The 25,405-nt window shown below is 41.4% G+C and overlaps 1 protein-coding gene across 1 annotated transcript in view; it reads right to left on the bottom strand.

The window, feature by feature from the left end:
* Positions 1 to 25,405, bottom strand: part of HUWE1 (HECT, UBA and WWE domain containing E3 ubiquitin protein ligase 1) — a 689,948-nt gene that overhangs the window by 480,035 nt on the left and 184,508 nt on the right. The window contains exons 19-21 of the mRNA XM_053695471.1: positions 24,921 to 25,132; positions 5,341 to 5,398; positions 4,099 to 4,275 (exon numbers count right to left, since the gene is read on the bottom strand). Coding sequence (XP_053551446.1) covers positions 4,099 to 4,275; positions 5,341 to 5,398; positions 24,921 to 25,132 — 447 coding nt within the window. The remainder of the gene's footprint in view (positions 1 to 4,098; positions 4,276 to 5,340; positions 5,399 to 24,920; positions 25,133 to 25,405) is intronic.

Raw genomic sequence — 25,405 nt, 5'->3', positions numbered from 1 at the left:
TTATCTCTAGCGCCCAGGGATCCTGAACATCTCTTGCCCAAGCCTGGGCGAAGAGAGAAAGTCTGCCCCCCACTAGATCCGATCCCGGATCGGGGGCCCTCAATTCATGCTGTTTTAGGGGCAGCAGCAGGTTTCCTAGTCTGCTTGCCCTTGTTCCAGGACTGGTTAGGTTTCCAGCCTTGTCTGTAGCGAGCAACAGCTCCTTCCTGTTTTGGTGCAGAGGAAGTTGATGCTGCTCCTGCTTTGAAATTACGAAAGGAACGAAAATTAGACTGTCTAGTCTTGGCTTTGTCCTGAGGCAGGGCATGGCCTTTACCTCCTGTAATGTCAGCGATAATCTCTTTCAACCCGGGCCCGAATAAGGTCTGCCCTTTGAAAGGTATATTAAGCAATTTAGACTTAGAAGTAACATCAGCTGACCAGGATTTTAGCCACAGCGCCCTGCGTGCCTGAATGACGAATCCTGAATTCTTCGCCGTAAGTTTAGTAAGATGTACTACGGCCTCCGAAATGAATGAATTAGCTAGTTTAAGGACTCTAAGCCTGTTCGTAATGTCGTCCAGAATAGCTGAACCAATGTTCTCTTCCAGAGACTCAATCCAGAATGCCGCTGCAGCTGTGATCGGCGCAATGCATGCAAGGGGTTGCAATATAAAACCTTGTTGAACAAACATTTTCTTAAGGTAACCCTCTAACTTTTTATCCATTGGATCTGAAAAAGCACAGCTATCCTCCACCGGGATAGTGGTACGCTTAGCTAAGGTAGAAACTGCTCCCTCCACCTTAGGGACCGTTTGCCATAAGTCCCTTGTGGTGGCGTCTATTGGAAACATTTTTCTAAATATCGGAGGGGGTGAGAACGGCACACCGGGTCTATCCCACTCCTTAGTAACAATTTCAGTAAGTCTCTTAGGTATAGGAAAAACCTCAGTACTCGTCGGTACCGCAAAATATTTATCCAACCTACACATTTTCTCTGGTATTGCAACTGTGTTACAATCATTCAGAGCCGCTAACACCTCCCCTAGTAATACACGGAGGTTTTCCAGTTTAAATTTAAAATTTGAAATATCTGAATCCAGTCTGTTTGGATCAGAACCGTCACCCACAGAATGAAGCTCTCCGTCCTCATGTTCTGCCACCTGTGACGCAGTGTCTGACATGGCCCTAATATTATCAGCGCACTCTGTTCTCACCCCAGAGTGATCACGCTTACCTCTTAGCTCTGGTAATTTAGCCAAAACCTCAGTCATAACAGTAGCCATATCCTGTAATGTGATTTGTAATGGCCGCCCAGATGTACTCGGCGCTACAATATCACGCACCTCCCTCTGAGCGGGAGATGCAGGTACTGACACGTGAGGCGAGTTAGTCGGCATAACTATCCCCTCGTTGTTTGGTGAAATTTGTTCAATTTGTACAGATTGACTTTTATTTAAAGTAGCATCAATACAGTTAGTACATAAATTTCTATTGGGCTCCACTTTGGCATTGCAACAAATGACACAGGTATCATCCTCTGAATCAGACATGTTTAACACACTAGCAAATAAACTTGTAACTTGGAAATACAATTCAATTAGAATAATATTAAAACGTACTGTGCCTTTAAGAAGCACAGAAGATCTATGACAGTTGAAAATTAATAAATTGAAACAGTTATAGCCTCAATCCTTGTAAATAACACAACTTTAGCAAAGGTTTAATCCCATTAGCAAAGATAACAAATTCTGAAAGCAGGAAACAAATTACAGAATAAACGTTTTTTATCTCAGTTAAACTATAATTCTCACAGCTCTGCTGAGAGAAATTACCTCCCTCAAAATAAGTTTTGAAGACCCCTGAGCTCTGTAGAGAGAACCGGATCATGCAGGGAATACAATGAGTTGCTGACTGAAATATTTGATGTGTAGTAAAAGCGCCAAAAAACGGCCCCTCCCCCTCACACACAGCAGTGAGGGAGAACAGAAACTGTCAGAAAACAGATTAAGCAACTGCCAAGTGGAAAAATAGTGCCCAAACATTTATTCACTCAGTACCTCAGTAAATGAAAACGATTTTACATTCCAGCAAAAACGTTAAACATAATCTCTAGTTATTAAACAGCTTTATGTATTTCTTACAGTGTAATTCTAGTGAAGTACCATTCCCCAGAATACTGAAGTGTAAAGTATACATACATGACATTATATCGGTATGGCAGGATTTTCTCATCAATTCCATTGTCAGAAAATAAAAACTGCTACATACCTCTATGCAGATTCATCTGCCCGCTGTCCCCTGATCTGAAGTTTACCTCTCCTCAGATGGCCGAGAACAGCAATATGATCTTAACTACTCCGGCTAAAATCATAACAAAAACTCTGGTAGATTCTTCTTCAAACTCTGCCAGAGAGATAATAACACACTCCGGTGCTATTTTAAAATAACAAACTTTTGATTGAAGATATAAAACTAAGTATAATCACCATAGTCCTCTCACACATCCTATCTAGTCGTTGGGTGCAAGAGAATGACTGGGAGTGACGTAGAGGGGAGGAGCTATATGCAGCTCTGCTGGGTGAATCCTCTTGCACTTCCTGTTGGGGAGGAGTAATATCCCAGAAGTAATGATGACCCGTGGACTGATCACACTTAACAGAAGAAAAGTCTGCAAACTGTTCCCCCCAACTGAAGTTCTCTCAGCTCAACAGTCCTGTGTGGGAACAGCAATCGATTTTAGTTACTGCTGCTAAAATCACACTCCTCTTTTAAACAGAACTCTTCATCTCTTTCTGTTTCAGAGTAAATAGTACATACCAGCACTATTTTAAAATAACAAACTCTTGATAGAAGAAATAAAAAACTACAACTAACACCACAAACTCCTCACCATCCCCGTGGAGATGCTACTTGTTCAGAGCGGCAAGGAGAATGACTGGGGGGCGGAGCCAGAGGGGGAGCTATATGGACAGCTCTTGCTGTGTGCTCTCCTTGCCTTTCCCTGTAGGGGAGGAGAATATCCCACAAGTAATGGATGACGCCGTGGACCGGACACACCAATGTTGGAGAAAAGCAGCAATCCTTTTGAAATTTTCACAGTATGTACCTAAAGCCTCAATAAGATTGCACCACAAGTTGCAAAACGATTAACCCCTTAATGCAGCCTAAAGCCAACACCCGGTTAAAATGACTACAGCACCTTGCCACAGCCTTGCTGTGGCCCTACCTGAACTTAGGGATCAGATTTGGGGGAATAAAGCTTCTTTAAGGCCCTCAAACAGCAGCAGGACCCTCCATGTGAAGCAGCAGGAACTTCTCTGCAATTCTAACTGCGCATCTGAGGCGCGAAATTAGGCCCCTCCCACTCCACAGCTGTGAGTCCTAGTAAAGCACTTCTAAGTGAATTAAAAAAGCCATGTGGGTAATAACCCCAGAAAGGACCCAAAAGGGCTTTCTAAGTGTCTTGCAAACGATATTTTCCTTAGCTAAACAATCGATTGCCCTGAATAAGTGTCAACCAGCATAATTAGCCCTATTATGTAAGCATTCAATTCCTTACTAAGTCTGTGAACATAGCTTACCCTCCCCTAATGGGGATATTGTCAGTCTCTTCTAGCATTATCTCAGTCTTGTCTAGAAATAAATGACTGAACATACCTTATTGCAGTTCACCCTGCAAACTGTTGCCCCCAACTGAAGTTTTCTGGTAATCCTCAGTCCTGTGTGGGAACAGCAGAGGATTTTAGTTACAACATGCTAAAATCATTTTCCTCTCAGCAGAAATCTTCATCACTTTTCTGCTAGAGAGTAAATAGTACAAACCGGTACCATTTAAAATAAACTTTTGATTGAAGATAATAAATAAAAACTACAATTCTAACACCACATTCACTTTACCCTCCCAAGAGAGACCCTAGTGCTTAGAGCCGGCAAAGAGAATGACTGGGGGGTGGAGCTAGAGGGGGAGCTATATGGACAGCTCTGCTGTGTGCTCTCTGCCACTTCCTGTAGGGAAGGAGAATATCCCACAAGTAAAGGATGAATCCGTGGACTGGATACACCTTGCAAGAGAAATAGCATATAACAATTTAACAAAATCTGTTTGCTGGTACTTACCAGTATAGACTTGCACACTCCCGCTACAGCTTGGCAGGCTGCAGAGGTCGGAAAGTCTATGGGCAAATTGGGCAAGCCCAAGATAGTGACAAGAGGAAGGAGACCCTTTTGGCTCACAAATTCCTGACAGTGATCATCTGTTGTATTGTTACTCAGGATGGATTCCACAAATTTCATCTGCACAAAAGCAACAAATAAAATGTCACTTTTTACACAACAAAAGGAACACCAAAAAGAATTTACTGGTTTCATGCAACATGGAGTTAAAGGGACATAATCCTTATTTTCTAAATCACTTGAAACTAATGCAGTATAACTGTAAAAAGCGGACAGGAAAAATATCACCTGAGCATCTCTATGTAAAAAAGAAAGATATTTTACCTCACAATTTCAAAACAAGTGCTGTGTAAAAAGTTATACTTCAGCTGCAGGTAAAAAAAATAAAGAAATGAACAGCAGCCAATCAGCATCAGCAGTGCTGAGGTCATGAACTCTTAGTGTGATATCATGAGATTTCACTTAACTCTCATGAGAATTCATAGTAAACTTCCTTAAACTCAATAGGGAAATAACATGAGTGTGCACGAGGCTCACTCCCTTGACTGTCCCGGGACAGACATACTGATTTGCTGCTTAAAGTCCTTCTCAATGGTTTTTAAATACTTATAAAATTTTGAGGTAAAATATCTTTCTTTTTTACATAGAGACGTTCAGGTGATATTTTCTAGTCAGCTTTTTACAGCTATGTGATATTTTCTAGTCAGCTTTTTACAGCTATGCTGCATCAATTTCAAGTGTTTCAAAATTTGGGTGTCATGGCCCTTTAAGTTTACAGAATCTTGCCCAGGACTTACAAAACACAGGATAAATATCTTTCCCAAATGGTTATCTTAAGACAGGCTCTCGTCAATTACTTTTGTAATGATTGTGTAACCAATGCAGAACAAAAACTAGTTAACTTACATTGGCACACATTTGGAGTGAATTGAACAATGGAGACAGCAGTGTTGCCTTCAGCACATTTCAAAGGATAGATGGACAGTTTTAAATTCTCCTTTTCCACTCAAGTACTAGGATATATTAAACTTGATATCCAGAAAGAAATATTGACATGTTTAGATACAAATATGTAAAATACCAAACAGTTAATAGCATGTAGTCCAAAGCTAAGGGTTCCTATATGTGTCAAGTGCTGCTTTAAGCATTATACAGTTTCCCCATTATACAGATACTATAACTCACTACATTAAGGATGTAGTCCATAAGTGGGATGGGAATCCTCTCTTCGTTTCCCACAATTCTATGGAAGAGAAAAACCATTAGAACACAAACTGCCATCACAAAGATGTTAAAATAACACAATTCTGCATTTCTACAAAGCCAGAACACCAGCACAGTAAAAAAAAAAGGTTAAAACGCATAATATAAGTGCTTACTACTTGAAAAAGCAGTAGGCAAACTTGCGTCAGGCATTTCCCTGAGAGAACAGCAAAAATGTATTTGGTCTTTATTAGATTATGCGATTCTAGCATTTTGAATACATTATGGAACCAGACTATGCCCTTAGACCTTTTTATAACATTAATTGTTGGTGAACATAGTTTGAAAGAAAAGGTTAAGCCCAATGATTTCTCACCTTTGAGGGCTTCACAAAAACAATTTATGTAAGAACTTACCTGATAAATTCATTTCTTTCATATTGGCAAGAGTCCATGAGCTAGTGACGTATGGGATATACATTCCTACCAGGAGGGGCAAAGTTTCCCAAACATCAAAATGCCTATAAATACACCCCTCACCACAACCACAATTCAGTTTAATGAATAGCCAAGAAGTGGGCTGATAAAGAAAGGAGTAAAAAAGCATCAACAAAGGAATTTGGAAATAATTGTGCTTTATGCAAAAAAATCATAACCACCATAAAAAAGGGTGGGCCTCATGGACTCTTGCCAATATGAAAGAAATGAATTTATCAGGTAAGTTCTTACATAAATTATGTATTCTTTCATGTAATTGGCAAGAATCCATGAGCTAGTGACGTATGGGATAGCAATACCCAAGATGTGGAACTCCACGCAAGAGTCACTAGAGAGGGAGGGAACAAACAAAAAACAGCAATGTCGCTGAAAAAAATAAATCCACAACCCAAAAATAAGTTTATTCTCGATAAAGAAAAACTTAAATCATAAGCAGAAGAATCAAACTGAAACAGCTGCCCGAAGAACTTTCCTACCAAAAACTGCATCCGATGAAGCAGACACATCAAAATGGTAGAATTTAGTAAATGTATACAAAGAAGACCAAGATGCTGCTTTGCAAATCTGATCAACCGTAGCTTCATTCTTAAAAGCCCAAGAAGTGGAAACTGATCTAGTAGAATGAGCTGTAATTCATAGCCGGGGCTTTACCCAACTCCAAATAAGCTTGATGAATCAAAAGTTTTAACCACGATGCCAAAGAAACGGCAGAGAAGCCTTCTGACCTTTCCTGGAACCAGAAAAGAAAACGAATAGACTAGAAGTCTTCCTGAAATCTTTAGTGCCTTCAACATAATATTTCAGAGCTCTCACCACATCCAAAGAATGTAAAGATCTCTCCAAAGAATTCTTAGGATTAGGACACAAGGAAGGGACAACAATTTCTCTATTAATGTTGTTAGAATTCACAACCTTAGGTAAGAATTTAAATGAAGTCCGCAAAACTGCCTTATCCTGATGAAAAATCAGAAAAGGAGATTCACAAGAGAGCAGATAATTCAGAAACCCTTCTAGCAGAAGAGATGGTCAAAAGGAACAACACTTTCCAGGAAAGTAGTTTAATGGCCAAAGAATCCATAGGCTCAAATGGAGGAGCCTGCAAAGCCTTCAAAACCAAATTAAGACTCCAAGGAGGAGAGATTGATTTAATGACAGGCTTGATACGAACAAAAGCCTGTACAAAACAATGAATATCAGGAAGTTTAGCAATTTTCCTGTGGGATAAAACAGAAAGAGCAGAGATATGTCCTTTCAAGGAAATTGCAAACAAACCTTTATCCAAACCATCTTTAAGAAACCGTAAAATTCTAGGAATACTAAAAGAATGCCAGGAGAATTTATGAGAACACCATGAAAACAGAATTTATGCTTACCTGATAAATTTCTCTCTTGTGATGTATCGAGTCCACGGATTCATCCATACTAATGGGATATTCTCCTTCCCTACAAGAAGTGGCAGAGAGAGCACCCACAGCAGAGCTGTCTATATAGCTCCTCCCTTAGCTCCACCCCCCAGTCATTCGACCGAAGGCTAGGAAGAAAAAGGAGAAACTATAGGGTGCAGTGGTTACTGAAGTTTTTTAAATAAAAATATACTACCCGTCTTAAATAGACAGGGCGGGCCGTGGACTCGATACATCACAAGAGAAAGACATTTATCAGGTAAGCATAAATTCTGTTTTCTCTTGTAAGATGTATCGAGTCCACGGATTCATCCATACTTCTGGGATACCAATACCAAAGCTTTAGGACACGGATGAAGGGAGGGACAAGACAGGTACCTTAAACGGAAGGCACCACTGCTTGTAGAACCTTTCTCCCAAAAATAGCCTCCGAAGAAGCAAAAGTATCGAATTTGGAAAATTTGGAAAAAGTATGAAGTGAAGACCAAGTCGCCGCCTTACAAATCTGTTCAACAGAAGACTCATTTTTAAAAGCCCATGTGGAAGCCACTGCTCTAGTAGAATGAGCAGTAATTCTTTCAGGAGGCTGCTGGCCAGTAGTCTCATAAGCCAAACGGATGAAGCTTTTCAGCCAATAGGAAAGAGGTAGCCGTAGCCTTTTGACCTCTCCGTTTACCAGAATAAACAACAAACAATGAATCTTTAGTTGCTTGTAAGTAGAACTTTAAAGCACGAACCACATCAAGATTGTGCAACAGACGTTCCTTCTTTGATGAAGGATTAGGACACAGAGAAGGAACAACAATCTCCTGATTGATATTCCTATTAGAAACAACCTTAGGAAGAAACCCAGGTTTGGTACGTAAAACCACCTTATCTGCATGGAAAACTAGGTAAGGTGAGTCACACTGTAAAGCAGATAACTCAGAAACTCTTCGAGCCGAAGAGATAGCTACTAAACACAAAACTTTCCAAGATAGAAGCTTGATATCTATGGAATGCATAGGTTCAAACGGAACCCCTTGAAGAACTTTAAGAACCAAGTTTAGGCTCCATAACGGAGCAACAGGTTTAAATACAGGCTTGATCCTGACCAAGGCCCGACTAAATGCTTGAACGTCTGGAACATCTGCCAGACGTTTGTGTAAAAGAATAGACAGAGCAGATATTTGTCTCTTTAAGGAACTAGCTGATAATCCTTTCTCCAATCCTTCTTGGAGAAAGAACAAAATTCTAGGAATCCTAATCTTACTCCATGAGTAACCCTTGGATTCACATCAATACAGATATTTGTGCCAAAACTTATGATCGATTTTCCTGGTAACAGGCTTTCTAGCCTGAATCAGGGTATCAATTACCGACTCAGAGAAACCACGCTTTGATAGAATCAGACGTTCAATCTCCAAGCAGACGCAGAGAAATTAGATTTGGATGCTTGAACGGACCTTGGATTAGAAGGTCCTGCTTCATTGGCAGAGTCCACGGTGGTATATAGTGTAAAGGCCCAGCACTAGTACCCAGGCAAATTGGTGCACGCTGTAGGGACCCTGCAATAGTCCCTTGTAGAATCCAGAGAAGCAGAAAAACAGCAGCACCTTGTTAATGCAAAAAATCTTCCTTTATTGGTTTAACATCATGGCAGACAGGAGATAGTATCTCCTGTCTGCCATGATGTTAAACCAATAAAGGAAGATTTTTTGCATTAACAAGGTGCTGCTGTTTTCTGCTTCTCTAGAGTCCACGGTGGAACAGATGACATGTCCACCAGGTCTGCATACCAAATCCTGCGTGGCCACGCAGGCGCTATCAGAATCACTGAAGCTCTCTCCTGCTTGATTCTGGCAACCAGACGTGGGAGGAGAGGAAACGGTGGAAATACATAAGCCAGATTGAAGGACCAGGGCACTGTTAGAGCATCTATCAGTACCCACCTGGGGATCCCGGGACCTGGACCCGTAACGAGGAAGTTTGGCGATCTGTAGGGACGCCATCAGATCAAATTCTGGTGTGCCCCATAGCTGAGTCAGCTGGGCAAATGCCTCCGGATGGAGCTCCCACTCCCCCGGATGAAAAGTTTGACGACTTAGGAAATCCGCCTCCCAGTTCTCTACCCCTGGGATATGGATTGCTGAGAGATGGCAAGAGTGATCCTCCGCCCATCGGATTATTTTGGTTACCTCCATCATCGCTAGAGAACTCAGTGTTCCTCCTTGATGATTGATATAGGCTACAGTCGTGATGTTGTCCGACTGAAATCTGATGAATTTGGCCGCAGCTAGCTGAGGCCATGCCTGAAGCGCATTGAATATCGCTCTCAGTTCTAGAATGTTTATCAGGAGGAGAGATTCCTCCCGAGACCATAAGCCCTGTGCTTTCAGGAATTTCCAGACTGCACCCCAGACTATGAGGCTGGCATCTGTCGTTACTATGAGCCACTCTGGCCTACGGAAACACATTCCCTGAGACAGGTGGTCCTGAGACAACCACCAGAGAAGAGAATCTCTCTGGTCTCTTGGTCCAGATGCAGAGGAGATAAATCTGCATAATCCCCATTCCACTGTTTGAGCATGCATAGTTGCAGTGGTCTGAGGTGTAGGCGGGCATAGGGAACTATGTCCATTGCCGCTACCATGAGTCCGATTACCTCCATACACTGAGCCACTGATGGCAGAGTAATGGAATGAAGAGCTCGGCAAGTTTATAAAAGTTTTGATTTTCTGACCGTCAGAAATATTTTCATTTCTATCAGAGTCCCTAGGAGGGAAACTCTTGTGAGAGGGACGAGAGAACTCTTTTTCATGTTCACCTTCCACCCGTGAGATCTCAGAAAAGCCAACACGATGTCCGTGTGAGACTTGGCTAGCTGGAAAGTCGACGCCTGAATTAAGATGTCGTCTAGATAAGGCGCCACTGCTATACCCCTCGGTCTTAGAACCGCCAAAAGGGACCCTAGCACCTTTGTGAAAATTCTGGGAGTCGTGGTCAACCCAAAGTGAAGGGCCAAAAACTGGTAATGCCTGTCCACAAGGCGAATCTGAGGAATTGATGATGATCTCTGTGAATAGGGATGTGTAGATACGCATCCTTTAAGTCCACGGTAGTCATATATTGACCCTCCTGGATCAGAGGAAGAATAGTCCGAATAGTCTCCATCCTGAAAGATGGTACTCTGAGGAATTTGATTAGAATTTTGAGATCCAAGATTGGTCTGAAAGTTCCCTCTTTTTTGGGAACCACAAACAGGTTGGAGTAAAAACCTAGCCCTTGTTCCGCTCTTCGAACTGGGCGGATCACTCCCATGGTATGTAGGTTTTCTACACAGCGTAAAAACGCCTCTCTGTCTGGTTTGCAGACAATTGAGAAATGTGAAATCTCCCCCTTGGGGGGGGGGGGGTCTTTGAAGTCCAGAAGATATCCTTGGGACACAATTTCTAAAGCCCAGGAATCGTGAACATCTCTTGCCCAAGCCTGAGCAAAGAGAGAGAGTCTGCCCCCTACTAGATCCGGTCCCGGATCGGGGGCTACCTCTTCATGCTGTCTTGGAGGCAGCAGCAGGCTTCTTTGCCTGTTTATCTTTGTTCTAAGCCTGGTTAGGTCTCCAGACTGATTTGGATTGGACAGAATTCCCCTCTTGCTTTGCTGCAGGGGAAGCTGAAGTGGGACCACCCTTGAAGTTCCAAAAGGAACGAAAATGATTTTGTTTGGTCCTCATCTTATTTGTTTTATCCTGAGGGAGGGCATGGCCTTTCCCTCCAGTGATGTCAAATTTATTTCAGTGCAGGCCCGAATACGGTCTTTCCTTTGAAAGGGATGTTCAACAATTTAGATTTTGAGGACACATCAGACCAGGACTTAAGCCATAACGCCCTGCGTGCTAAAATGGCAAAACCTGAATTCTTTGCCGCTAATTTAGCCATTTGGAAAGCGGCATCTGTAATGAAAGAATTAGCCAACTTAAGGGCCTTAATTCTATCCATAATATCCTCTAATGGAGTCTCCACCTTAAGAGCCTCTTCTAGAGCCTCAAACCAGAAAGCAGCTGCAGTAGTTACAGGAAAAATGCATGCAATAGTTTGAAGAAAACCTTGATGAACAAATATTTTCTTTAGGAGACCCTCTAATTTTTTATCCATAGGATCTACGAAAGCACAACTGTCTTCGATAGGTATAGTTGTACGCTTAGCAAGAGTAGAAATAGCTCCCTCCACCTTAGGAACAGTCTGCCACGAGTCCTGTATGGTGTCAGATATGGGAAACATTTTCTTAAAAACAGGAGGGGGAGCGAACGGAATACCTGGTCTATCCCACTCCTTAGTAACAATAGTCACAATCCTCTTAGGGACTGGAAAGACATCAGTGTAAACAGGAACCTTTAAGTATCTGTGCATTTTACACAATTTCTCTGGGACCACTATAGGGTCACAATCGTCTAGAGTAGCTAATACCTCCTTGAGCAATAAACGGAGGTGTTCAAGCTTAAATTTAAAGGCCGTCATATCAGAATCTGTCTGAGGGAGCGTCTTTCCTGAATCAGAAATTTCTCCCTCAGATAACAAATCCCTTACCCCTACTTCAGAACATTGTGAGGGTATATCGGATACGGCTAACGATGCCTCAGACGGCTCAGCATTTGTTCTTAACCCAGAGCTGTCACGCTTTCCTTGTAAACCAGGCAGTTTAGAGAAAACCTCTGTGAGGGTTTTATTCATAACTGTGGCCATGTCTGGTAAAGTAAATGAATTAGACGCACTAGAGGTACTTGCCATCACTTGTGCGGGCGTTACTGGTTGTGACACTTGGGGAGAGCTAGATGATAAACCCTCATTTCCTTCCAACTGAGAATCATCTATTGCAATATTTTTAAGTGCTAAAATATGTTCTTTATAATTTATAGACATATCAGTGCAAGTAGGACACATTCTAAGAGGGGGTTCCACAATGGCTTCTAAATACATAGAACAAGGATTTTCCTTGGTGTCAGACATGTTAAACAGGCTAGTAATGTAACAAGCAAGCTTGGAAAACACTTTAATCAATGTAAATAACACTTTAAACAAAAACGGTACTGTGCCTTTAAGAGAAAAAAAAGCTGCACAAACTCTGCAAAACAGTGTAAAAAAGCAGTAAACACAACGAAATTTTTACAGTAGCATCATAAAGCCTTAGTAACTTTGCACCACTATGCAAATAAACAATTAACCCCTTAATGTAAAAACCGGATTGAAAAAACTTCAAAACCAGTAAAAACATAATTTATGCTTACCTGATAAATTCCTTTCTTCTGTAGTGTGATCAGTCCACGGGTCATCATTACTTCTGGGATATTACTCCTCCCCAACAGGAAGTGCAAGAGGATTCACCCAGCAGAGCTGCATATAGCTCCTCCCCTCTACGTCACTCCCAGTCATTCGACCAAGGACCAACGAGAAAGGAAAAGCCAAGGGTGAAGTGGTGACTGGAGTATAAATTAAAAAATATTTACCTGCCTTAAAAACAGGGCGGGCCGTGGACTGATCACACTACAGAAGAAAGGAATTTATCAGGTAAGCATAAATTATGTTTTCTTCTGTTAAGTGTGATCAGTCCACGGGTCATCATTACTTCTGGGATACCAATACCAAAGCAAAAGTACACGGATGACGGGAGGGATAGGCAGGCTCTTTATACAGAAGGAACCACTGCCTGAAGAACCTTTCTCCCAAAAATAGCCTCCGATGAAGCAAAAGTGTCAAATTTGTAAAATTTGGAAAAAGTATGAAGCGAAGACCAAGTTGCAGCCTTGCAAATCTGTTCAACAGAGGCCTCATTCTTGAAGGCCCAAGTGGAAGCCACAGCTCTAGTAGAATGAGCTGTAATTCTTTCAGGAGGCTGCTGTCCAGCAGTCTCATAAGCTAAACGAATTATGCTACGAAGCCAAAAAGAAAGAGAGGTAGCGGAAGCTTTTTGACCTCTCCTCTGCCCAGAGTAAATGACAAACAGAGAAGACGTTTGTCGAAATTCCTTAGTTGCCTGTAAGTAAAATTTTAGAGCACGGACTACATCCAGGATGTGCAGTAGACGTTCCTTCTTTGAAGAAGGATTTGGGCATAAAGAAGGAACAACAATCTCTTGATTGATATTCCTGTTAGTAACTACCTTAGGTAAGAACCCAGGTTTAGTACGCAGGACTACCTTATCCGAATGAAAAATCAAATAAGGAGAATCACAATGTAAGGCTGATAATTCAGAGACTCTTCGAGCCGAGGAAATAGCCATTAAAAATAGAACTTTCCAAGATAACTTTATATCAATGGAATGAAGGGGTTCAAACGGAACGCCCTGTAAAACATTAAGAACAAGGTTTAAACTCCATGGTGGAGCAACAGTTTTAAACACAGGCTTAATTCTGGCCAAAGCCTGACAAAAAGCCTGGACGTCAGGAACTTCTGACAGACGTTTGTGTAACAGAATGGACAGAGCTGAGATCTGTCCCTTTAATGAACTAGCAGATAAACCCTTTTCTAAACCTTCTTGTAGAAAAGACAATATCCTAGGAATCCTAACCTTACTCCAAGAGTAACCTTTGGATTCACACCAATATAGGTATTTACGCCATATCTTATGGTAAATCTTTCTGGTAACAGGTTTCCTAGCCTGTATTAAGGTATCAATAACTGACTCAGAAAATCCACGTCTTGATAAAATCAAGCGTTCAATTTCCAAGCAGTCAGCTTCAGAGAAGTTAGATTTTGATGTTTGAAGGGACCCTGTATCAGAAGGTCCTGTTTCAGAGGTAGAGACCAAGGTGGACAGGATGACATGTCCACCAGGTCTGCATACCAAGTCCTGCGTGGCCACGCAGGTGCTATTAGAATCACTGATGCTCTCTCTTGTTTGATTCTGGCAATCAATCGAGGAAGCAACGGGAAGGGTGGAAACACGTAAGCCATCCTGAAGTCCCAAGGTGCTGTCAGAGCATCTATCAGGACTGCTCCTGGATCCCTGGATCTGGACCCGTAACGAGGAAGCTTGGCGTTCTGTCGAGACGCCATGAGATCTATCTCTGGTTTGCCCCAACGTCGAAGTATTTGGGCAAAGACCTCCGGATGAAGTTCCCACTCCCCAGGATGAAAAGTCTGACGACTTAAGAAATCCGCCTCCCAGTTCTCCACTCCCGGGATGTGGATTGCTGACAGGTGGCAAGAGTGAGACTCTGCCCAGCAAATTATCTTTGATACTTCCATCATAGCTAGGGAGCTTCTTGTCCCTCCCTGATGGTTGATGTAAGCTACAGTCGTGATGTTGTCCGACTGAAACCTGATGAACCCCCGAGTTGTCAACTGGGGCCAAGCCAGGAGGGCATTGAGAACTGCTCTCAATTCCAGAATGTTTATTGGCAGGAGACTCTCCTCCTGACTCCATTGTCCCTGAGCCTTCAGAGAATTCCAGACGGCACCCCAACCTAGAAGGCTGGCGTCTGTTGTTACAATTGTCCAGTCTGGTCTGCTGAATGGCATCCCCCTGGACAGATGTGGCCGAGAAAGCCACCATAGAAGAGAATTTCTGGTCTCTTGATCCAGATTCAGAGAAGGGGATAAGTCTGAGTAATCCCCATTCCACTGACTTAGCATGCACAGTTGCAGTGGTCTGAGGTGTAAGCGTGCAAAGGGTACTATGTCCATTGCCGCTACCATTAAGCCGATTACCTCCATGCATTGAGCCACTGACGGGTGTTGAATGGAATGAAGGGTGCGGCAAGCACTTTGAAGTCTTGTTAGCCTGTCCTCTGTCAGGTAAATCTTCATTTCTACAGAATCTATAAGAGTCCCCAGGAAGGGAACTCTTGTGAGTGGAACGAGTGAACTTTTCTTTTCGTTCACCTTCCATCCATGTGACCTTAGAAATGCCAGCACTAACTCTGTATGAGACTTGGCAGTTTGAAAGCTTGAAGCTTGTATCAGAATGTCGTCTAGGTATGGAGCTACCGAGATTCCCCGCGGTCTTAGTACCGCCAGAAGAGCACCCAGAACCTTTGTGAAGATTCTTGGAGCTGTAGCCAATCCGAATGGAAGAGCCACAAACTGGTAATGCCTGTCTAGGAAGGCAAACCTTAGGTACCGATAATGATCTTTGTGAATCGGTATGTGAAGGTAAGCATCTTTTAAATCTACAGTGGTCATGTACTGACCCTCTTGGATCATAGGTAAAATTGTCCGAATAGTCTCCATCTTGAACGATGGAACTCTTAGGAATTTGTTTAGGATCTTTAAGTCCAGGATTGGTCTGAAAGTTCCCTCTTTTTTGGGAACCACAAACAGGTTTGAGTAAAACCCCTGTCCCTGTTCCGATCGTGGAACTGGATGGATTACTCCCATTAACAAGAGCTCTTGTACGCAGCGTAGAAACGCCTCTTTCTTTGTCTGGATTGTTGACAATCTTGACAGATGAAATCTCTCTCTTGGAGGAGAGTATTTGAAGTCCAGAAGGTATCCCTGAGATATTATCTCTAGCGCCCAGGGATCCTGAACATCTCTTGCCCAAGCCTGGGCGAAGAGAGAAAGTCTGCCCCCCACTAGATCCGATCCCGGATCGGGGGCCCTCAATTCATGCTGTTTTAGGGGCAGCAGCAGGTTTCCTAGTTTGCTTGCCCTTGTTCCAGGACTGGTTAGGTTTCCAGCCTTGTCTGTAGCGAGCAACAGCTCCTTCCTGTTTTGGTGCAGAGGAAGTTGATGCTGCTCCTGCTTTGAAATTACGAAAGGAACGAATATTAGACTGTCTAGTCTTGGCTTTGGCTTTGTCCTGAGGCAGGGCATGGCCTTTACCTCCTGTAATGTCAGCGATAATCTCTTTCAACCCGGGCCCGAATAAGGTCTGCCCTTTGAAAGGTATATTAAGCAATTTAGACTTAGAAGTAACATCAGCTGACCAGGATTTTAGCCACAGCGCCCTGCGTGCCTGAATGGCGAATCCTGAATTCTTCGCCGTAAGTTTAGTAAGATGTACTACGGCCTCCGAAATGAATGAATTAGCTAGTTTAAGGACTCTAAGCCTGTCCGTAATGTCGTCCAGAGTAGCTGAACCAATGTTCTCTTCCAGAGACTCAATCCAGAATGCCGCTGCAGCCGTGATCGGCGCCATGCATGCAAGGGGTTGCAATATAAAACCTTGTTGAACAAACATTTTCTTAAGGTAACCCTCTAACTTTTTATCCATTGGATCTGAAAAAGCACAGCTATCCTCCACCGGGATAGTGGTACGCTTAGCTAAGGTAGAAACTGCTCCCTCCACCTTAGGGACCGTTTGCCATAAGTCCCTTGTGGTGGCGTCTATTGGAAACATTTTTCTAAATATCGGAGGGGGTGAGAACGGCACACCGGGTCTATCCCACTCCTTAGTAACAATTTCAGTAAGTCTCTTAGGAATAGGAAAAACCTCAGTACTCGTCGGTACCGCAAAATATTTATCCAACCTACACATTTTCTCTGGTATTGCAACTGTGTTACAATCATTCAGAGCCGCTAACACCTCCCCTAGTAATACACAGAGGTTTTCCAGTTTAAATTTAAAATTTGAAATATCTGAATCCAGTCTGTTTGGATCAGAACCGTCACCCACAGAATGAAGTTCTCCGTCCTCATGTTCTGCCACCTGTGACGCAGTGTCTGACATGGCCCTAATATTATCAGCGCACTCTGTTCTCACCCCAGAGTGATCACGCTTACCTCTTAGTTCTGGTAATTTAGCCAAAACCTCAGTCATAACAGTAGCCATATCCTGTAATATGATTTGTAATGGCCGCCCAGATGTACTCGGCGCTACAATATCACGCACCTCCCTCTGAGCGGGAGATGTAGGTACTGACACGTGAGGCGAGTTAGTCGGCATAACTCTCCCCTCGTTGTTTGGTGAAATTTGTTCAATTTGTACAGATTGACTTTTATTTAAAGTAGCATCAATACAGTTAGTACATAAATTTCTATTGGGCTCCACTTTGGCATTGCAACAAATGACACAGGTATCATCCTCTGAATCAGACATGTTTAACACACTAGCAAATAAACTTGCAACTTGGAAATACAATTCAATTAGAATAATATTAAAACGTACTGTGCCTTTAAGAAGCACAGAAGATCTATGACAGTTGAAAATTAATAAATTGAAACAGTTATAGCCTCAATCCTTGTAAACAACACAACTTTAGCAAAGGTTTAATCCCATTAGCAAGGATAACAAATTCTGAAAGCAGGAAACAAATTACAGAATAAACGTTTATCTCAGTCAAACTATAATTCTCACAGCTCTGCTGAGAGAAATTACCTCCCTCAAAATAAGTTTTGAAGATCCCTGAGCTCTGTAGTGATGAACCGGATCATGCAGGGAATACAATGAGTTGCTGACTGAAATATTTGATGCATAGTAAAAGCGCCAAAAAACGGCCCCTCCCCCTCACACACAGCAGTGAGGGAGAACAGAAACTGTCAGAAAAACAGATTAAGCAACTGCCAAGTGGAAAAATAGTGCCCAAACATTTATTCACACAGTACCTCAGCAAATGAAAAAGATTTTACATTCCAGCAAAAAAGTTAAACATAATCTCTGGTTATTAAACAGCTTTATGTATTTCTTACAGTGTAATTCTAGTGAAGTACCATTCCCCAGAATACTGAAGTGTAAAGTATACATACATGACATTATATCGGTATGGCAGGACTTTCTCATCAATTCCATTGTCAGAAAATAAAAACTGCTACATACCTCTATGCAGATTCATCTGCCCGCTGTCCCCTGATCTGAAGTTTACCTCACTCCTCAGATGGCCGAGAACAGCAATATGATCTTAACTACTCCGGCTAAAATCATAGCAAAACTCTGGTAGATTCTTCTTCAAACTCTGCCAGAGAGGTAATAACACACTCCGGTGCTATTTTAAAATAAACTTTTGATTGAAGATATAAAACTAAGTATAATCACCATAGTCCTCTCACACATCCTATCTAGTCGTTGGGTGCAAGAGAATGACTGGGAGTGACGTAGAGGGGAGGAGCTATATGCAGCTCTGCTGGGTGAATCCTCTTGCACTTCCTGTTGGGGAGGAGTAATATCCCAGAAGTAATGATGACCCGTGGACTGATCACACTTAACAGAAGAAATAACGTTTAGCACCTTGCCACAGCTCTGCTGTGGCGCCTACCTGCCCTTTAGGAACGATTTGTGGGAAAAAAAACCTCTTTACAGCCTTCAAATACAGCAGGAATTTCTGAAGTAGCAGCTGGATGCTTCTGAAGTAAATAAACTGTGCAACTGAAAATAGGCCCCTCCCACCTTACTCAAAGTTATGGGGCCAAAAAAACACCAGAGTGTTTCTTAAACTAGCCATGTGGGTTAATAACCCTTAAACAAGCCACAAAGACCCCTTAAAGTCCCTCAAAAAAACGTTTTATTTGTAATTAAACCAAAACGTTTTTTTCCCATTAGTGTCAACAGTAACTATGAACCCTTAATGAAAGCTTGGATTCCTCTTTTACTGAATACAGCTTACCTTTCCCTCATGGGGATATTGCCAGCCTTTTCTAGAAATAACAGTCTGTCTAGAAAAAAAAATAGACTGAACATACCTTAATGCAGTTTAGCCTGCAAACTGTTCCCCCAACTGAAGTTTCCTGTACTCTTCAGCCCTTGTGAGAACAGCAGTGGATCTTAGTTACAAAATGCTAAGATCATCATCCTCCTTGCAGAAATCTTCATCCCTTTTCTGCCAGAGAGTAAATAGTACACACCGGTACCATTTAAAATAAACTTTTGCTTGAGAAAATAAAAACTAACATTTGTCACCACACTCACTTTGCCCTTCCTAGCAGTTAAGCAGGCAGAGAGAATGACTGGGGGGTGGAGCTAAGGGAGGAGCTATATGGACAGCTCTGCTGTGGGTGCTCTCTCTGCCACTTCCTGTAGGGAAGGAGAATATCCCATAAGTATGGATGAATCCGTGGACTCGATACATCTTACAAGAGAAATATAAATCTTCCAAACTCGATAATAAATCTTTCTAGAAACAGATTTACGAGCCTGCAACATAGTATTAATCACTGAGTCAGTCAAACCTCTATCACTAAGCACTAAGCGTTCAATTTTTATACCTTCAAATTTAATGATTTGAGATCCTGATGGAAAAACAGACCTTGAGATAGGTCTGGCCTTAAGGGAAGTGGCCAAGGCTGGCAACTGGACATCCGAACAAGATCCGCATACCAAAACCTGTGAGGCCATGCTGGAGCCACCAGCAGCACAAACGAATGCTCCATGATGATTTTCGAGATCACTCTTGGAAGAAGAAATAGAGGCAGGAAAACATAAGCAGGTTAATAACACCAAGGAAGTGTCAACGCATCCACTCCATCCGCCTGAGGATCCCTGGACCTGGACAGGTACCTGGGAAGTTTCTTGTTTAGATGAGAAGCCATCAGATCTATTTCTGGAAGCCCCCACATCTGAACAATTTGAGAATACACATCTGGGTGAAGAGACCATTCTCCCGGATTTAAAGTCTGATGACTGAGATAATCTGATTCCCAATTGTCTATACCTGGGATATGAACCGCAGAAATTGGGCGGAATCCAGCTCCTGTCTAAGCAAGTATCCGAGATACTTCTTTCATAGCTTGAGAACTGAGTCCCACCCTTATGATTGACATATGCCACATTTGTTATATTGTCTGTCTGAAAACAAATGAACGGTTCTCTCTTCAACAGAGGCCAAAACTGAAGAGCCCTGAGAATTGCACGGAGTTCCAAAATATTGATTGGTAATCTCGCCTCTTGAGATTTCCAAAACCCTTGTGCTGTCAGAGATCCCAAAACAGCTCCCCAACCTGAAAGACTTGCATCTGTTGTGATCATAGTCCAGGTTGGACGAACGAAAGAGGCCCCTAAAATTATACGATGGTGATCTAACCACCAAGTCAGAGAGAGTCGAACATTGAGATTTAAGGATATTAATTGTGATATCCTTGTATAATCCCTGCAGAATTGGTTCAGCATACAAAGCTGGAGAGGTGTCATATGAAAACGAGCAAAGGGGATCGTGTCCAATGCTGCAGTCATGAGACCTAAAACTTCCATGCACATAGCTACTGAAGAGAATGACAGACTGAAGGTTCCGAAAGACTGCAACCAATTTCAAACGTCTCTTGTCTGTTAGAGACAAAGTCATGGACACTGAATCTATCTGGAAACCTAAAAAGGTTACCTTGGTCTGAGGAATCAAAGAACTTTTTGGTAAATTGATCCTCCAACCATGTCTTTGAAGAAACACTAGTTGATTCACGTGAGATTCTTCAGAACGTAAAGACTGAGCAAGTACCAAGATATCGTCCAAATAAGGAAACACTGCAATACCCCGCTCTCTGATTACAGAGAGTAGGGCACAGAGAACCTTTGAAAAGATTCTTGGAGCTGTCGCTAGACCAAAAGGAAGAGCGACAAATAGGTAATGCTTGTCTAGAAGAGAATCTCAGGAACTGATAATGATCTGGATGAATCGGAATACAAAGATATGCATCCTGTAAGTCTATTGTGGGCATATAATGCCCTTGCTGAACAAAAGGCAGAATAGTCCTTATAGTCAACATTTTGAAAGTTGGTACTCTTACATATCGATTCAAAATTTTTAGATCCAAAACTGGTCTGAATGAATTTACTCTCTTTGGGACAATGAATAGATATGAATAAAACCCCAGGCCCTGTTCCTGAAACGGAACTGGCATGATTACCCCTGATAACTCCAGGTCTGAAACACACATCAGGAAAGCCTGAGCCTTTACTGGGTTCGCTGGAATGCGTGAGAAAAAAAAAATCTTTTCACAGGTGGCCTTACATTGAATCCTATTCTGTACCCCGGAGACACAATACTGATCCAAACATCTTTGAAGAATTTTAATCTGCCCCCTACCAGCTGAGCTGGAATGAGGGCCGCACCTTCATGGGGACATGGGGGCTGGCTTAGATCTCTTAAAAGGCTTGGATTTATACCAATTCGAGGAAGGCTTCCAATTGGAAACAGATTCCTTTGGGGAAGGATTAGATTTCTGTTCCTCATTATGTTGAAAGGAACAAAAACAGTTAGAAGCTTTAGATTTACCTTTAGGTTTTTTATCCTGAGGCAAAAAAACTCCCTTCCCCCCAGTGACAGTTGAAATTATTGAATCCAACTGAGAACCAAATAATTTATTACCTTGGAAAGAAAGAGAAAGCAATCTTGATTTAGAAGTCATATCAGCATTCCAAGATTTGAGCCACAAAGCTCTTCTAGCTAAAATAGCTAAACACATACCTAACATCAATTTTGATGATATCAAAAATGGCATCACAAAATAAATTATTAGCATGTTGAATCAACTTAATGCTAGACAAATCATGATCTGACACTTGTTGCGATAAAGTTTCCAACCAAAAAGTTGAAGCAGCTGCAACATCAGCCAAAGAAATTGCAGGTCTAAGAAGATGACCTGAATATTAATAAGCCTTCCTTAGATAAGATTCAAGTTTCCTATCTAAAGGATCTTTAAAAGTAGTACTATATTCCGTAGGAATAGTAGTACGTTTAGCAAGAGTGGAGATAGCCCCATCAAATTTGGGGATCTTTTCCCAAAACTCCAACCTAACTGCTGGCAAAGGATACAATTTTTTAAACCTTGAAGGAATAAAAGTAGTACCAGGCCTATTCCATTCTTTAGAAATCATATCAGAAATAGCATCAGAAACTGGAAAAATCTCTGGAATAACCACAGTAGGTTTATAAACAGAATTTAAACGTTTACTAGTTTTAATATCAAGAGGACTAGTTTCCTCCATATCCAATGTAATCAACACTTCTTTTAATAAAAAACGAATATACTGCATTATAAATAAGATGATTTGTCAGTGTCAATATCTGAGGCAGGATCTTCTGAATCAGATAGATACTCAGAGAAAGATAAATCAGTATGTTGCCGGTCATTTGAAATTTCATCAACTCTGAGAAGTTTTAAAAGACCTTTTACATTTATTAGAAGGCGAAATGGCAGACAAAGCCTTCTGAATAGAATTAGGAATAAATTATTTTAAATTTACAGGTATATCTTGTGCATTAGACGTTGAGGGAACAGCAAAAGGTAATGAACTACTACTGATGGATACATTTTCTGCATGTAAAAGTTTATCATGACAACTATTACAAACCACAGCTGGAGATATAATCTCCACAAGTTTACAACAAATGCACTTAGCTTTGGTAGAACTGTTATCAGGTAGCTAGGATCCAACAGTGAATTCTGAGACTGGATCAGATTGAGACATCTTGCAAATGTAAGAGAAAAAAAACATATAAAGCAAAATGATCAATTTCCTTATATGGCAGTTTCAGGAAAGGGAAAAAATGCAAACAGCATAGCCCTTGACATAGAAAAAGGCAAAAGGCAAATAAAAATGTGGTCTTCAATAATAAAAATATTTGGCGCGAAGTATGACTCACAACAAACAGAAAAATATTTTTTGGCGCCAAAAACGTCACACTCGCATCATAGATGACGCAACCTTGTTTAGGACTCGGCGTCAACTAAGACGCCGGAAATTACAAATTTACGTCAATGAACGTAACTTCGCGCCAAAAAATCTCCCGCCAAGAATAACGCAATAAACTCTGGCATTTTGCGCCCTCGCGAGCCTAATTCTGCCCGTGAATTTAAAAGACAGTCAATTTGAAAAAGAGACTATACCCCAGGTAAGAAATACATTTTCATAAAAAAGCATTTCCCAGATATGAAACCGACAGTCTGCAACAGGAAATATACTGAAAACCTGAATCATGGCAAATATAAGTACAATACATATATTTAGAACTTTATATAAATACATAAAGTGCCAGTGTCTTAAGTAATGAAAACATACTTACCAAAAGACACCCATCCATATATAGCAGATAGCCAAACCAGTACTGAAACGGTTATCAAAGGTAATGGTATATAAGAGGTGATACTCCCTTCACGTCCCTCTGACATTCACTGTACTCAGAGGAATCGGGCTTCAAAAAATGCTGAGAAGCGCATATCAACGTAGAAATCTTAGCACAAACTTACTTCACCACCTCCATAGGAGGCAAAGTTTGTAAAACTGAATTGTGGGTGTGGTGAGGGGTATATTTATAGGCATTTTGAGGTTTGGGATACTTTGCCCCTCCTGGTAGGATTGTATATCCCATACATCACTAGCTCATGGACTCTTGCCAATTACATGAAATAAATCTTAGTCTGTGTATAACTAGGGATCTTATTTGACATGAACTATGTGCCACAATGGGCCTCCAAGTCCACTTGTAAGGTATCCATAAATATACTGTCAACTTGGTTGCGACATGTGCATTGTATGGTATACCTCCTGGGTCTCCACATTGTAATTGTCTTTCAATTTGTTTTAAATGTATTTATAGTTGGCAGTATGACTCTGCCTTTTTTAATGAGAGAATATTAAAAGCACCAGCAATGTCATCATTATATACAGAAATCACTGGTCATGCACAATCTGCTTATCTCCTTGTATGTCAGCTATGTAATTATCTCTCTAGAGACCACGCAAGTCAACTGAATCCTAAGGTTCTAACCCCAGTCCTAACTGACTACTCTAGTAAGGAGTGTATTCGTACAAGTGAAACCTTTACAAATGTTAAACCTTTACTGCAACAATAAAAAATATTTTTATTTCTTCACCATTTTAGTGCAGAAAAATATGGGGACCATCTTACCATATACTCTGTAAAGAGGATCTAGAGTATAGAAGCCAACCTGCTTATTTTCCCCACACTAGTTACTGTGTGTACACGAAACAGGAGGTTACTGAGTAGCATTTTAAACACTGACTGCATTAAAGGACCATTAAATACAGTAAAATTTGTTTGTAAAGACACCAAATAGTTCTGTGCTCCTAGGGGGTGTTAGGCATATAGCTTGGCAGGTTAGATTGCTCCAGAATTAGCCTTTGAGACTAAATTTGTTCCTTTAATTGTAACAAGGAAGTAACCTTCACAGCCTCTTTACTATATAGTAATTTTTAGTTAAAAATCACACAGATCACTATATCTTAGCAAACCACCAATAGATCTATGGGAGCATTGCTTACCACTGAGTGAGCTGCTACAACATGACCAATATTAAACAAACGGTAACTCCAAAAAACAAAATACTTAAACTTCTATGACCATAAAGCAGTAAAGCAACAGAGTCAAAATTGAACGTTCAAGATTCAGATAGAGTACGCAGTTAAGAAACATTCAAATTTACTTCCATTATCAATATTGCAGTCTCTTTGTATGCACACTTTATGCAGCACCAGCTAATCCCGAGCATGGGCAATAGTTCAGTGTAAACATACATGTCTGATTGGTTGCTGGCTGTCCTATGACACAGGGGGGCGGAAACTTAAAGATGCTGTAATTTGTTAGAATAAAGTCTAAAAGTAAGTGGTATTGAATCATCTTTTATTTATACAATTCTACAGTACTCAAAAGTCCTTCAAAAAACTGATTTTACATGACTTTTTTAAGAGCTTAAGTGTCCCTTTAAGTTTACAGATACATATAACGGATTAGATAAAACTAATTACACAATAGGCCTGACAAACATAATGTAATTAAGCCCTCAAAAGATCTACTTACTGCTGGTTGGGCTCTGCTTCGCTCTGCTGGTTTGTGCTAAAGCTCTGCATCGCCTGCACCTCCTCCTCTTCATCATCTTCACTGGAAGCCTCCTCTGCGGCGTGGTTAGACCGAGGTGGTGGTACAGTGGCTGTGCCATCAGCCTTCTGGATGGATGGTTTTTGGCAGATATATTTGGGGTCCCTACCAAGATTGCATATTTCTTCTAAAAGCTGAATTGAAGACAGAACAATGGCCCATAAGAATACAGGTGGCATGGTACATACTTGTGCATGCAAAGATCAATTCAATTAATATGTCTCTATGAAAATAGACATATACGATGCAGTACTTGACAAGGGTCACACACATCAGGTTTACGGCTAAAGTGCAAAATCTACAAAACCAACAATAAACAGAGGAGACAAAAGAAAATTGACAATTTAAGAATAAATGTACCCATGAAAAGAAAGAAACCCCCAGAGATAAAAATATAGATACTGTAC

This window comes from Bombina bombina, chromosome 12, assembly GCF_027579735.1.
Source record: "Bombina bombina isolate aBomBom1 chromosome 12, aBomBom1.pri, whole genome shotgun sequence".
Classification (NCBI taxonomy): domain Eukaryota; kingdom Metazoa; phylum Chordata; class Amphibia; order Anura; family Bombinatoridae; genus Bombina; species Bombina bombina.
Note: the sequence above shows the minus strand (reverse complement) of the source record. Positions and strands in the feature narration are given on the sequence as shown.